Source organism: Gymnodraco acuticeps, unplaced genomic scaffold (assembly GCF_902827175.1).
Source record: "Gymnodraco acuticeps unplaced genomic scaffold, fGymAcu1.1, whole genome shotgun sequence".
Taxonomy (NCBI): domain Eukaryota; kingdom Metazoa; phylum Chordata; class Actinopteri; order Perciformes; family Bathydraconidae; genus Gymnodraco; species Gymnodraco acuticeps.
In genome coordinates, this window is record NW_022990125.1 from 3,571,192 (window position 1) to 3,587,474 (window position 16,283).

The following is a 16,283-nucleotide window of genomic DNA, read 5'->3' on the forward strand; positions in this document are numbered from 1 at the left end:
CAAATATGAACCTGAACATTTGCATAATGTGTCACTTTTATAGTTTTGGTGAAGATTGGTGAGATAATCATCTGATCTCTGCTTTTCATGAGTTATTTTTATCATTTAAAAAAGGAGAACTTTGTCATTATGACTCACCATGAGGATGTGGTAGAGGCAATTGACAATGTTGTAATAATGAACAAAGTGGTTGCTCATGTTGTTGTTGATCTTATCGGGAAAGAAAACCCAAATTGAAATATGTATTTATTTAAATCTGTTCATTGACGCGGCTCTTACACTGAATTAGTTTGACGCACTTGACTTCTTTTGCACTAAGCTGTCGGTGTGTTATCTTTGTGTCTCATCGCATCTCTACCACACACACACACACACACACACACACACACACACACACACACACACACACACACACACACACACACACACACACACACACACACACACACACACACACACACACACACACACACACACACACACACACACACACACACACACACACACACACACACACACACACACACACACACACACACACACACACCCACACACACACACCACCACACACACACACACACACACACACCCACACACCACACACACACACACACACACACACACACACACACACACACACACACACACACACACACACACACACACACACACACACACACACACACACACACACAGAAAATGTTCCTTCCTCTCTATTTCAACAGAGAGGTCAGAGGTAAAGGCTCCGTGGTTTCTTGTTCAAGGACACTTCAGCCAGGGGGACACATGCAGATGTAAGTGGATTTCTTTGGCCTGAATTAAATCATTTTCCTTCATAAGATATCGAGGTTAATTTAACGCAAATTCAAATCAATTTGTGTGCTATCAAAAATTCGAATGGCATCTTTAACTTATGATACAAGTTGCGTGCTATGTAGCTTTAAAAGAGAGATCATTCTGTATGCGTTTGGTCCAAATGCCTTGTAATCTACTGTAGTTCCGAAGTGGCCCTTTTATGCTCATAATCAGGTTCATATTTGTATATTGTGTCTCTACTGGGACATGTCTCCACGCTGTAATGTTCAAAAAGCTCTGTATTTGTCTCACACTGCCTGTGCTGCAGCACCTCTTTTCCCCCTCTGTCTGAAACCAGAGCCCAGGCTGCTCTGTAACTAAACAAAGGAGACCAATTGGAGGTTTTTAGTTGGAGTTTGGGCTGTGGGATTGTAGCCTTTGCAGAGCATTGCACAGAAACCCATGAAACACAGTACAGGAATGTGAAAACCCCAAAAATCATAATAGGCCTGCGATGTTGGATTATTTATTTTCCTTAATTATTTTGTATCATTTAAGCTTTTTTACGCTTACGGTTTAAAAAAAGAAGAAGAAAACAACCAAATGCAAAGAATATCAAATTAAAATATTGTTATTGTCTGTGTTCCATTTATATGTGTACTGTTACTGTGACTTATCTAAGTGAGGTCAGTTTCCATCCAATACAGTTTGTTACAATTAATTACATGTACACATTTAAAAAATACATTTGAGTCACAAAGGCTTGATGTGTCTTCTAACACCTTATTTATCTCTGATGAGTATCATTACTGTCATCACATCATTAAAAGATATCTTCTGCCTGGATTTAAAACCCAATTAAATACCTTTTTGACACCACCACTGTGTATGGCATATTGAGCAGGTGCCTGTGTGTGTGTGTGTGTGTGTGTGTGTGTGTGTGTGTGTGTGTGTGTGTGTGTGTGTGTGTGTGTGTGTGTCTGTGTGTGCGTGTGTGTGTGTGTTTACCTGCATTAGTGTTGGTGGTGTTGGAGCCCTGCAGGAGCACAGTCAGTGTCTCCATCACCAGCCAGGCCAGCTGCTTCTGCTCCTCTGCCACCGCGTTGTTCTTACAGTCAGCTGAAGAGAGAGGGGAGGGTAGCATGAGACCACATTATCACAGCATCAAATGCACACGTAGATTGAAAAATATAATCAAATGTGCTTTACCCTACAGCAATAATGGAATAAAGCAAAATAATGTGAGACGTTTTTTATTTAAGACATAAGGGGTTTTTAATCTGATGTTGATTAAGTTCAAAGCATTTCACGTAAAGCCTCTAGTTCATCTTTTCTTTATTTAAATATTGGATTTTAATTTCTATTATCCCAATTTGTATCTGGTCTTTTGTCATGATCTCATTAGTTCAAAGAGTGGTGCAGGAATGAGTCCTATAAAATGGAAATGAGTAAGCATTTTACCACTTCTGGTTCCTTCGTCTCCAAATCAACGGTTTTTTTTTGTCTTTTTGTTTAGCGGCCTAAAAAACAACAACAAGAGGCTAAATATAACTACCAAATGTCTCCACACCGAAAACAGTGAGGACAGGAAGTCATGTCCCTGTGATGTGGTTCATTTATAGCCTCACGTTAGCTTGGTGATTGCATTTACGCCTTACAAAACATATAAGGGGGTATCCCATTGGCTTTTGTAGGGGAAACCCTTGTGATGCTAACTCCGGGTTGGACAAATACGTCATTACTGCACCACCCTATAGCCCAATTGAAGATAAAATAAAATGAAGGAAGAGTAATAAATGCTGCAGCCCTGTTACGGTCCACTTTGCTTATTGTAATTTATCACAATAGCAGAAGAAAGGAAAAACCCCTCACCTTGGTCATTGTTGTGTGGCTGCTGCGTGGCCGGGTCTTTGAGCAAGGCAGCGTACTTGTGCAGCAGGTTGACCAGCACCTCCAGCAGGCCGACCTCCCGCAGCACGTCGCTGAACACGGGGTCGTGCCGGGACAGCTTCAGCAGCGTTCTCACTGCCGTGATGCTGCAGGCGTGTGACGTGCTGGACTTCAGCAGCACGCTGACGCTGAACAGCTCTTTGCACGGCACGTAGTTCAGGCTGAACACCACGAACTCCAGCAGCTCAAAGTACTTGGCCTGGGCCTCCGGGAGCTTGGCCACACGGTCTGCAAACTGCGACAGGGTGTGCTGCGACTCCAGGATGAAGTAGTTGGCCGACTCGCCTGAGTAGATGTTCCCGATGGCGTCCAGCAGCATACAGGCTAGGCGGCTCGTTTTAGCCTTCAGGAAGGCGTTCTGAAGGACCGAAAAAGCCTGGATGTTACGCACTGTGTGGCCTGGAAGAGACAAGACAAGGAGAAAAGTTAGTGTTTGCAGTTGTGACAAAACAAAGTTTGATTCATTATATTTGTAATAGCCCCAGTTAAGGTACCAACTATGTGAGCTGCAAATACAAACATTTGTAAACATTTATTCAATTCATTTAGAAACACAATATTTTTGGCTCGCAGGAATATATTAAGAAAATTCAGGAATCCGCAAACATGGTACAGTTAAACTGAAGTTCATTTAACTGCAACGAGAACAAATAAGTTTTGGGTTAAAAGTCGTAAAATCCTAGCTGAAATTAAAGTTGACTTGTACGACACATTTCATTAATTACATAACCAGTGGACATAACCATAAGTCAAACTAAAAGCTTCAGCAATGCAGATCCAGTGATGGAACACTGAATGGATGCAGCGGATCGTTTTAGTGTCAACTTATACCAAGGTACAAAAAGAGACCAAAAATGAACACTAACAAAAAGGCGGTTTGTAAATAAGTGTATAAGAGTGGACTGAAGGAAGCTGATGATATTTAGATTTCTCTATTGACTTAAACCAAAAGCACACAAAATCGATGCATACTTTCACAGTTGTTCTATATTAAAAGCAGTATGAAACCAAAATCCCAGTTACAGACCTATCTGATATCCAACTAATCTGAAAAACAAACAAGAATTGCTGTCATTTGCAGTAATGGGCAGCGTCAGTATGCCAGGAGAAAGTAAAGCACAGCTGTCAAACTATAAGGGGTTTTGGGATGAATTGTATTATTATTGTTATCCTTTTAACAAATAGTTGGATGCACAAAAAGCAAATCTCTAATTGACTTGACTGAAAGGCACGCTAGCCTGGCTCCTTTTCAGTGCAAAAGCAGAATAAATCATGGTCTTGGATGACTAATGTGTTCCATTAATGGTTTTATAAAGTATGGAAAGATGAAATGCCAAATGATACAAATACAGTATACATAAATAAGCCTTTTTTTAAGCTCTTAATATGTTTCCAAAAGCAAAGATAGATCTTTTTTTCATAAAACGTTATTCTGACATTTGTATTTCAGACTGCTTTTTGACACCTGAGGGTATCATTCCATAAGGCTGGTTTAATTTAAAGTACTGTTTCTTCAACAATTATCCCTATTTCTGGTAAACCTACCGTATTTCCTATTGAAAAGCATTGTTTTGTTTGAATTGTCAACTTTTTATGAAATGAAAGAAAAAAAGTCCCATGTGTTAAACTATGAGGTATCGCCTAAAGAGGCCCCATTATGCTTTCTGGGGTTCCTTTTCCTGTACTGCGTTATATAGGATTGTGTGCATGTGAATGGTCCGCAAAGGCTAAAATCCCAAAGTTCTCTCCAGAGGGAGTTTCTCTCCAAACCACTGCCTGAAACGCCTCCTACATAATGACATCAGTATGGAACATGTGCGCTTCTACTGGCTAGAGCACCAGCACATTGTATGTGATAGGCTAAGGGGCGGGACTTCTCCAAGCAGATGACCAACCACAACAGAGCCAGCCAGCTTACCAAGATAAAGACCTTTTTGAACATGGCATGGAAACATGTCACAGAAAATACAAATATGAACCTGAAATGAGCATAATAGTGCCCCTTTAAAATGTTTAAGGTGGATGGATGTACTTAAAGGATAATGGAAAGACAAAGACATGACAAAGTGCAAAAGCATGAAAGACGGATGATATGCATCAGCTACGCTACACACATAACCTGACAAAAACCCAGAGCAATGACTCGTAGGAACACATAAAAGTGCCATTGAAGTGTTTCACCGCACACCTAAACACACACAGGGCCGATAAGTGAATGTGGCGTTCTAATTAAGCGTGTAAGCGGCCCCTAACACCATGATGGCTTCTGGTAATGACTTTGCACACAGCTAGAGCTGTCATTACGTGGGTAAACAACACACAAGTGTGTTTATGTGTGTGAGATAAAACAGGCGGCAGGGGTTATAAGCAGATCGTTTTTGTGTGTTTTCAACAGGGAGCTGGCAACGGTGTTTGATCAGAGGTGGGGCAGAGGGGACAGGACGAGTTCAAACACTGCACAGAATCTGTCACATTTCATTTTGTGGGATACTCTCCTAAAAGAAAGTCTGAAAGATCAACAACAGCTCATAACCATGCAAATGACAAATGAAGGGTTGTAACATATTACATTGGAAGAGATAATTAATGGAGAAGTCCAGGGGAGAAAACATAGTATTCATTTGAGTTTTATCTTTGACTTTATCTTAGCTACCATATTATAGAATAGTATATTATGAAAACACTTCCAGGTAAAATTAAGTCAAAGTAAATGAATTAACATGAGAACAAAATAACAACAAACGCATTAGGGCGATTGTTTTCCTTATTAATCTGAGTTTTATTTTTATAGTTAATTTGAATTCTAACCATTTTACAAATATTCTTTCACAAAGCAGCATAAGTACTTTTAATACACAAATAAGACTTAAAATGGATCCCTGTAGTATGAATAGCTCCAAATAATTATATGACTATTAACCCAAATAGAAATTGTTTAACAAATTTTTCCAAATGAAGCAAAGATTTTGTAAAAGGAGTGGGAGTAACGTCTTTAAAAACTGAATATTTGTACATATTCAATATATAAAAGCACAGTTGGTGGAGCAGGCGGCCAAAAGAAAAGAAGGAAAATGTTGTTCTTTCTAACATTTCAGGGGAACTTTGAAGAAATAGTAGTGCATAAAGTTGCGGTCTGTAATGTGTTAGGAGTTGTGCATACAGTATTACTAATCACCTTGTGGCCAACATGAGCGACTGAAAAGCACACTGTCCTGCTGTTTCAAAGAGAAGTGTGAAATCATCTCTGAGAGAGAAAGCAGACTAACTTTGCTTTTATTTTATATAGACTCCCCATTAGTTCTGTTCGCAGTTGAACATTTAGCATGCTACAGTTGGTTACCCACATGTAGCTCTGTGTGTGTAATTTAGTGTTTTGTAAAGAATTGTAAGCTGCCATATTACATACTGTACAAAAAAAAAGTTCAACAAAAGAGACTGAAGGTCAAGGGGGACAGGTTCTGGGGCAGCAAACATTTGACTCGGGTTGATTTTCGAAACCACCAAAGCATCTCTGGACTCCAGAGAGGCCATTTGTATGCAGGAGGCTTCAGGCATTCATCTCCAGCAGAGTGACAGGCGGAATGGTTGCCATGGTGTCCGTCAACAGGTTAGGCTTACTGAAGTCAGCCAAGCATCAAAGTCATTTAGGAATTAAGATCTGAAGGGGGAGATATGGTGGCTGGGGTATACAGGGGGGCTTTTCACAAAAGTAATTCTTCTTGTTTCTGGGCTTTGAGCAAACAGAGTTATTGTGAGGGTTTAAGAGGCGAGATCTGTGATCAGAAAGCCACCGGGTCGCATCCTGGACGGGGAAGGGAGAGAACATGTTAACTCCCTGAAAGCCTTCTTTGGAGGGTGATAATAGATCATCATTTTAGAAGAGAGAAGCAGCTCAATTGTTTGCAATGAGTGTTTGGTGTTTTTCGCTTTTTGAATTCCTAGAATTTCAATACAAAATGACAAAAGCTATAGATATGTGGATATAGTTTCAAACAAAATCACGGAGAGTCGAGGCAGAGCAGCTGGAGGACTTGAGGAAAAACAGGGAGACTTTTTTTCTCCAAATAAAATAAAATTCAGTTTTTACTCAAATCAGTGGCGGAATGTAACAAAATGCATTATTTTAAGTATTTTACTTTTTTACCTCTTTTCACTATTTTTACATACTTTATTTAATGCATTTCCATTTAATGCAACATATACTAGTTATTAAACACACATAGTTACTAGCTACTTTGTACATATAAAAACCCAGGATCTGATGAAATAGTCATTTTTAATAACCACAGTATTTTTAAAAAGTCTCTAAAATTGGCTCCATATTGATGAACTACAACGTTGAAATTAAAATGTATTTGCTAATGTTAAAAACTGAATCATAAAATTCTATATCAATGTAAAAAAGAGCCATTCTGAATAGTGATTATTTTTACTTTTGATACTCAAGAGTACATTTGACTGATAAAAGCTCTGTATTTCTACTAAGACCACAGTCATTTAACTTATACTCAAGAAAAGGACCCGAGTACTTTTCCAACACTGACTAAAATCATTGTGTGTAACAAAATGTTGCTTTAACTCTAGGGGTTGTTCAAGTTACGAAGCAATAACAAAAGCAGCAGATTCATTAAATATGTCATTAGCCACGCTTGCATGTACCTTTCCCAGAAGGCTGCGGGAGGACGAAGCCCGGCAGCAGGAAGGGGGCTCCTGTTGTCAGGCCGGCGGGCTTCAGCTCCGTCACCCCGTACGTGGTCAGACGGGTCACCAGGTTCACGTGATCCTTCAGGGCATCTTTCGACTCGTCCTCTTTGGCCTGTTCCAGTCTGGATAAGAGACATATAGTGTTATACAAATGTGGGTACAACACACTCTCAAGGATGCTCTTAATGTGTACCTTATTCCATTTCATTTAGCAGCAAGAAACCTGCAAGTGTATTTGCTTCAAATAAGCCAAACCATTTTAAGTGATGGTGCATTTCATTTCAATACATCTTTTAAGTAATACAACTTTTCTTGTGTTGGGTTTAATAGCCAGCATGCAGTGGAAACAGGTGGGGTTTTCATTCTGGGACGGAGGATGTGGAAATGGAAATTCTGGTATTAGAGCTTTCTTAAAGTGTAATCAAAATGAAAGGAAATGTAGCTTTTAACAACAAAAACATCTAAGAGTGTTTGAGAACTTTTGAGATAACAGATGCTTTAATGTTACACTCAGAGTGAAGTATTCTTTGAAAAAACGAATGTTTCGGTGAATAGGATGATGTGCTTTCTAATCGCAGAAAGAGAGGGGGACGATAAACACATTGCACCTGGCCTTGATGTAAGTGTTTTTCTTTGATGTAACCCTAACCCTCTGCAGGAGGAAACCAAACTTTCAAGTATGAAAAGGATCTTAGGAGGATACAAATATTTCTTTGAATTATTTGACGATCATTTCTCTAGACACCAGCTGATTTTAAGTCGCAAGGACAATGTGTAGACTTTCAGCATTCCTGATATCAAGGGGGAGCTCGTTCCACCATTGTGGAGCGAGGATAGCAATCAGGTGTGTTTTTTTATAGGGGTCCCACTCCCAGATTGGCAGAAGTTGTACCTGAGCATGAGATCGCAGAGGAAGGCGTAACCCTGGCACATCCTGAAGTCGTCGAGTAGGGTCTGGGACACGTCGCTGGAGTCCTTGAGGAAGCAGGAGAGCATGGCGAACATCTCCACAATCTCCAGCGGCGACAGATCCTCCGACTGCTGCATGTTCTGCACACATGTGCCCAGGCATTCCTTCTCTGTGGACGCAGAGCACAAGGGGGAATTTGACGTGTCACAGAATATATGGAGATGACCAGGGGTTGGAGGGTTGCTTTAATAAAGTATTTTGTTACAATTAATAATTAACCGTAAATGTAATCGGCGACCTGATCTAAGTATCTACGAAATGTAACCTGATGACTTTGTTACTTTTAGATGACCTCAATATGAAATGCAATGCAAATAAACACAGTGGAGCCTTCAAATATCAATAAGACAGCTCTCACTTCAGTGTTTTATGTAAAACAACAACATAATGTGTGATACATGTTGATTCCTCCCAGTCTGTATAACCAATCCCCTACATACGTACAGATGTCCAACGCGTGCTTAACGTTTAAATGTACCATGTATGTATTTGACCACGTTGACGCTCAGGCCGTGTCGGGAGATAGTGGTGAGCACTTCCCCTGCACTCCTCCTCCAGGGCAGGTTGTGGGGGGGGCACCAGGAGGTGATGGCACTGAACAGCAGCTGAAGGTCGTCCTTTTGGGCCAGTTCCTCCGCCGGAGACACAAAGGTGCACAGCTTCACCAGGATCTGCAAGAGTCGGAAAGAGAGGGCACCAAATTTGACTCGAGGTGAAGGTATCGGATTTAAAGCCCTTCTATATTTCTCGACAGTAATTTGTTTCATTTTGGTCTTTCCAAACTAGCAGATTAAAAGAACCATCTTTTTTTTCATTGCCATTTGTAAATCGATCAAATTACTCGAAAGAAAGAAAGTAGTTGTTTTACAGCCATAATGACAGAAGTATGAAGGAAAATTAGCAAGAATGAAAACAAGAATTACATGAATTTCGTGAAATGTAACCAATACAACATTAATGTATCACCATTTATAACAGCAATGAATACATAAGGGGTAGACTAATATAAGGGTTGGTAAACATTTTTGTTTTAATTCTGTACGGGGAGGAAAACTCCTGTAAGGAAATTCCAATTTCCACTTTCTTATTTTGCAGCTAAAACTATATTAGAGCAAACATTTAAAAACCTTAAATACCTTTTTTTAGGCTAGGAATTTGGACAATTGAATTTAGGACTTTTTAACCTTTGAAACCACATATGAATAGTAGCTTTATAAATAGTGTATTGGTAGCTTGGTAGGAGAGGAAGAGTAGAAATGGATATTTAGCTAGTTCTGGTTTGGAATACACCATTTATAGAGTAAGCAGTTTTTCTTACCTGGACAAAGACTTTCTGCAGCAGCACCCTGCGGTCAGCCAGGGGAAGCTCCTGCTGGGTGTGGCCCTGGCCGGGGGTCTTCTCCTGGCCTGGGGGTGGTGGTGGTGGTGGTGGTGGGGGTGGTGCTGGTGCTACTGGGGCCTCCACCATGTGAGGCAGGTCGAAGAACAGGTAGAGGCATTTGACCAGCGTGGAGGGTACAGACATGGTGGTCATGCAGTCCACTGTTTTCTGTTGGGGAGGAGAGAAGAAAGGGCGAAGGAGGACAAAACAAACGGTTGAGAATTATGAATAAGAAATTCATTTTGGAGAACACGTCAGTAAGACATAAGAGTACTTTGGGTTGAGTTTTTGATTAACCTATGTTCAACATGTTACATCATTTGTACTTCTTCAAAAACAAACAAAAATATAAATAGATCATTTAAGTATAAATAATAAAAAACAAAATAAATAATAAACTGTAGAAATGATATATAAAAAACAATACAGCCTTACGTTTCAAATCCAACGGTTTTTTTTTTTACTGCAGAAGAACTACTCAAAAAGATGGCGAGGTGTTTGATGTTGTGAAAACGGGTAAGCTATTTTAATTTTGTGTTATGATTCATGGATGTATTTCTGTGAGGGAAAACAACTAAGAAGTAGCCATGAGAGCTATGTGTGTGTGTGTGTGTGTGTGTGTGTGTTCATGGCAGGGAAAAATGGCTTGAGAAAGAGATGGGGTTGGTGCTCACTGATGCGAATAATTCAGATCATCAAACGCTGCCTCCGACACGCACACACAAACACACTGAGAAAAATAGCTCACACTGACAAATTATCTTGTTCCTTTTTTCCACTCACAACCCCCCCCCACACACACAACCCCCCCCACACACACAACCCACACAACCCACTCACAACCCCCCCCCACACACAACCCACTCACAACCCCCCCCCCCACACACCATGACCCTCCCTTTTAGTTCAGCTCTGTCTGCCTCCACAGAGAGAAGGTGGACTCGAGATGGATAACAGCGGACGGACGGGCGCACACACACACACACACACACACACACACACACACACACACACACACACACACACACACACACACACACACACACACACACACACACACACACACACACACACACACACACACACACACACACACACACACACACACACACACACACACACACACACACACACACACACCACACACACACACACACACACCACACACACACACACACACACACACACACACACACACACACACACACACACACACACACACACACACACACACACACACACACACACACACACACACACACACACACACACACACACACACACCAGCTGATCGATGGAGTGGGGGAAGGAGAGAAAGAAGGAGCAAGACGTTGACCGAAGAAGCTGTTGTTCGGAGGAGAAGAGTCTTTAGTTAATAGTAAGGCAGAATAATGGAAGGCGCACCGGTGGTACACTCGGCAAGGGAAGTGCGTGTGCGTGTGTGTGCGTGTGTGTGCGTGTGTGTGTGTGTGTCTACAGGCTGTAAGAGACAGATTGGCCCTGCTGCAGCTTTAAGGTCAAGGTTACTGGGAGCAGTCAATCAGAGAGGTAAACTTGAAGACATTGTGTGTGTAAAACAGAGAGAAGAGGGAAGACCGAGATAAACGAAAAAGAGACGGATACAAGGAGGAAAAAAAAGAGGAAGCATGTCAAGAAGCACATTTTTGTCTGTTTCAAAGAGAGAGACAAGCACAGTGGGAATGCCGAGCGTGAAGGGCATCCGATGAAAGAAGAAGACAGCGCAGAGGTAGAGAGAGGTAGTCAGCAACAAACGGAAATATTGCTGTTTTATCATCTGAAAGGGGGTGGGTGGTGGCGGGGGGCAGGAAGTAAGATGGAGCAGGACAGCATTAAAGAGAGGGGGGGTGACGTCAGGTTTATGGGACGCCAGCTGCGAGGAGAGTTCTTTGTTTTACTGTCTGAGACACAAGAGGAAAGGGATACCAACCACTCAAAACACACTTTGTGTGTAGTGATATTAAACAGTAGTGCAGCATTATAATGACATCACAACAGTTTTCCAGAAACACGACTGGTAAAAAAGCTGGTAGATTTTGGCTGTGGTTGGCCTTTAAAAAAATGTTCTTTTCTTTATTGCAAACCATAAAGCACTATAAGATGGTAATCTGAACGCTGTACTGGGGTGCATATCAGCTGCAGACATTTGCATGTACGGTTAAGTGCTGCAGGAAAACCTCTTCATCTCATCTAGCTAAAAGTAAACCAACTTTAAGACGCATAGAAGGTGGTAAAAAACCCACAAGTGGACTAACTACATCTGTATTTACAGATCTTGGTGAACACAACAACATCTCTTACTCTAGGGTTTACCACCAACATTAATTGAGGCAGCAAACAAACTAAAAAGCCACAAAAAAAGTAATAGACTTCAGACGAGGAAACTTGAAGTGTACAAATGCTAGCTAATTTCCTGTTAATATTTGCTGTTTTATAAATGTTATCTTTGCCATCTCTTGCTGAAAAAAAGCTTTGCACACGGCAAGCTGTCCATCTACGATTTTAAGGCAGCTACAACTGAACCCTAACCCAATCTTATATCGACTGTGATATATGGCAGCAGCAGCAGCCTGATGGCACAAAAGAGGATGTAACCATCTGAGACTCCCCGGTTCAAGCACTAAAGTACGTGGCTTTGAAAATGAATTAGTAGCTTTGTATTTATGTGTATAAAATGTTTGTTTTGACAGGTGCCTCCTTTTAAAGTACCATCAAGGCTGCTTAAACATAGGCACTCTCAAGAGCCCCAGTAAAGACTTCTCTGGTCCTACAAGAATATCTTGCTGACTGTACTATAAGGCTGAACTGGGCTCCAACTGCAAATAAACTCAATTTCAGTGACATCAAGTGGTTTAAACCCTCAATTGTTTGCTGTGGGGCACCTGGAAGGCCTTAGTGTGAGTTAAAGCTAAATAAAACGTGTACAATAAACCTTGGTTTTATTCCCTGACAGCAAAGGGGTTTGCTTTCTGCACAGTTGTATTTTTTTTTTTATTGGGGCAAAAACAGTAAGCAGTGGTACTTTATGTCCGCCCTTGAGGAATGTATCCTTCAACTTAACTGCATTAATACTGCAGAGAACACAGTTAATAAAACAACAGCAGCAGAAACATACTAGTATCGCTCAAACGGTTCTACAGCTCACCATTCTCTCAAGATACCACGTTATTTTGTATCTGCAAATGCACTCTTTAAGGTCTCCTATTATGCCAAAAGCCTTTTTTCGTGTCTTTTCTACATACATGTGTCCCCAGTGTGTTAAAAGATTGGCAAAGTGTCAGGAAAACATATTTGTTATTTTGTTCACCTGATTCATCTAATTAAAAACCTGTCTGAAAGGAGCTGATCAGATTAGCATTTCAAGCTACAGGCACAGAATCAGCACGTTTGAAACAGGGCTGAAACAGAGGGGTTTATGAGATGCTACAATGCACAGTCCGTTTGGTATTTTGAGCCAAACACTTCAGAGACATGTTTTTCTATATGTCTGAGACTTATACATTGTTAAAAAGAGCATAACAGGAGACCTTTAAAGGTGAAGTGTACATAGCATTGATTGAGTCAAATACTTCTACAATGGATAGTTTGTGTACAGAAATAGGAAATAACTAGTAGATTGAATTGGGTTGAAAACATGTCTGCAGAGTTATCATCAACAACTAGAGAGATTTCTGAAGTGCAACGGTGCAGGATAAGCAGGAAAGCAGCCAGCCAGCTGACAGCACTGCTCCCCACAAGACCTCCAGAGGAATGCAGCCCGAAAAGTTCAAAAGACGTCTGCTGACCATCGAGCACAGAAAAACAAGACCTTTATGTCTAACCTTTAAACCAGGAGCCTGAGAAGCTTCCGTGTTCTCATTCTGAATTATTGGGACATACAGAGCAAAATGTTGTTTTGATCTCCAAACGTGGCAAACAAAGGCAGCATTCGTTTCCTTCACGCATTGCAGTAAAGCAGAATCAAATAAAAAAAGACTGTTTGGGGTATATTAATATTTGTATTCAAGAACCATTATCTCCCTGTTCTTACTGGGGCTGATGCTTTTTTCTGCTGGAAGATCAAAGCGTTGGAGAAGCAAATGGGTCAATGGGTCCATTTCTTGTGTGTCCTGACACCTAATTCCCTTTTCCCACCAAAGTTAGCATGTAAATGCTGTGGTTAAATCGCAGGAAAGCCCTTTCAAAATATGCGTCAGACTCCTTTCACAATGCCAGAACCCGAGTATGCCTTTCGGTTGTTTTCCCTGTGTGTCGCGTTTGATGTCACAAAGGCGCCGAAAAGCAGGGTTAGTGAACAGTAGAGATGTTTTTTTATATATATATCTGTTACTATTTCAGTCTCTCTTTGAAACTCATACCTGAGGTGTGCACAGAGGAAAGACTCACAAAGAACGTTTTGATGAGATTCTTTTTTCTCCAGGTTGTTTGAATTAATTATGTTTTACGATGATCAGCAAAGTGAAAATGACTGATTCTGTCAATGGCGTCTTTGAGGACAGCAAATCATTTGTACGTTTTCTACGTAAACAATTATAATAATTGTCAAAATCCCTGTTGATTTGATATGACATTCACCTCAATGCGGGAAAAGGTGCTACAAAAATGTCCTGGGAATGAATGCTGATGGTAACATTTGCCACTTAAGACAGAAGCCAAAAATATGTGTGTTTAAGTGTGTTTTTTAAACCGGAGGAAAAGTGGCTGAACATCTAAACTTACACGTATCAGGCGAATCTTAAAAAAAAAACACATAATAATCAACAACGCAAACAGAAAAATGTGCCATCATTCAAACAAACATATCGTACAAACACTTGATTTGGACAGATCATGTGATGGTGATGTGAATGATTCTTTGGTGTGATTTGACCAACCTGTCCGGAGGAGGCCAGCAGGTTGATGGTGGTCAGAAGCATCCAGCCACGACTCGCCTCCTCACTCTGGTTCACCTCCAGGAACTGGACTATGGCTCGACTGGCTGCCTCTGGAGAAGCAACACACACAGACCCAGCCGTTAAGTAGACAGAAGTGACAGCTTATTGTGGCAGGCAGATGGCCGACGGAACAATGATCAGTTATGCAACGATTCAATCGTCTTTGTGGATGTGACAAGGGTCTGGTTTTTGTGAACAACGTTTTATTGAATGTCAAGATGGCCTCACAAAAAGGACATATATAATTATTATCAACAAGTGTCTTTTCTTCCACCCTGCCTACTGCAGGGGGGCAGCATTTCTTTGGATGTGATGGGTGATTTCCCAAATGATATCCTGTCTGAATGTCTGAACACAATTTAAGCATTGATTTAGAACGTGGGTTATTTAACCGCAACACTATGTGTAAGATGGTGAAATGTGAATGCTTTTGATACTAGTTGCGAGTTTTGGGATAAATATTGCACTTGTGATATTTCATATTACATTTAAATTAAAGGATTTGTTATTATGTCTGTAGAATACCTTTTGTAGGCCGGGACCTCTCTGTAGCAACAAAATATTTCATTCATAATGATTGTTTCAAATATTGCCAACTATGGCGCCTACTTCAATTTGTATTTAATTTGCATTTTGAATACATTTTCAATTAATTGCACAAGCCCAAAGGCTGGTATTCCATAAGATCCCCACAAGATAGAAAACAAATATTCTTGATTACAACACCAACGCTGTGTACAAAATAACTGTCATTCATTCATTCACAATTGCCTTAGAACACACCTTAGTTTACTCTACAATGAGCAGTAAATCAAGAAGTAGGACATCATCGTCGCTTTGCGTCATCATTGACGGATGAAGAGTCACAACTGTTGCATCTACAAGATGAGCTAAAGTCTGGCTGGTTTTTTGATATGATTTTGAGCAAACCAAAATCCCTTGTTTTGATGATGGCAGAGCACTGCGAAGTAAGTGGAGAGAATGAGTCAATGCTGACTCAAACACAGACCTTGTGACCAGCTGGAGTTAAGACCGTGCTGTTACGAATCAGAGCGGCTCTCTGCTTGAAAACAACACATCACATGTTCAAAGAGAGATGAGAGAGAAAAATAAGAGACGGGAAGCTGGAGACTTTCAGCTCTCTCTCTGTGTGTGTGCGTGCGTGCGTGTGTGTGTGTGTGCGTGTGCGTGTGTGTGTGCGTGCGTGCGCGCGCGCGTGCGTGCGTGCGTGCGTGCGTGCGTGCGTGCGTGCTGTCTATTTACGGTCTTTCCTACGGAAACTAACCTTTCAAGACAAAGTAAGTGTGGTTTCTAATACAACACTGTTGTTAATGGATGAAGAATGCTTGTCATGTTCTGCTCATGATCATAATACTAAAAACTGTTTCCAACATCTATGTCTGCATCAGCAAAGCCAAAGGGACTGCAAACACACCCACAGACGGGGAAAGGGCACACATAAACAATTGTTGCCAGAAGTAGCCAACTGGATATGGGAAATGAGCACAACTGATGCCAAAGGAATGATAAA

The 16,283-nt window shown here is 41.0% G+C and overlaps 1 protein-coding gene across 1 annotated transcript in view; it reads right to left on the minus strand.

Moving 5' to 3' along the window:
• Window positions 1–16,283, minus strand: part of wdfy3 (WD repeat and FYVE domain containing 3) — a 120,060-nt gene that overhangs the window by 90,591 nt on the left and 13,186 nt on the right. The window contains 7 exon segments of the mRNA XM_034216627.1: window positions 1,804–1,914; window positions 2,668–3,144; window positions 7,405–7,571; window positions 8,342–8,528; window positions 8,898–9,090; window positions 9,738–9,968; window positions 14,693–14,802. Coding sequence (XP_034072518.1) covers window positions 1,804–1,914; window positions 2,668–3,144; window positions 7,405–7,571; window positions 8,342–8,528; window positions 8,898–9,090; window positions 9,738–9,968; window positions 14,693–14,802 — 1,476 coding nt within the window.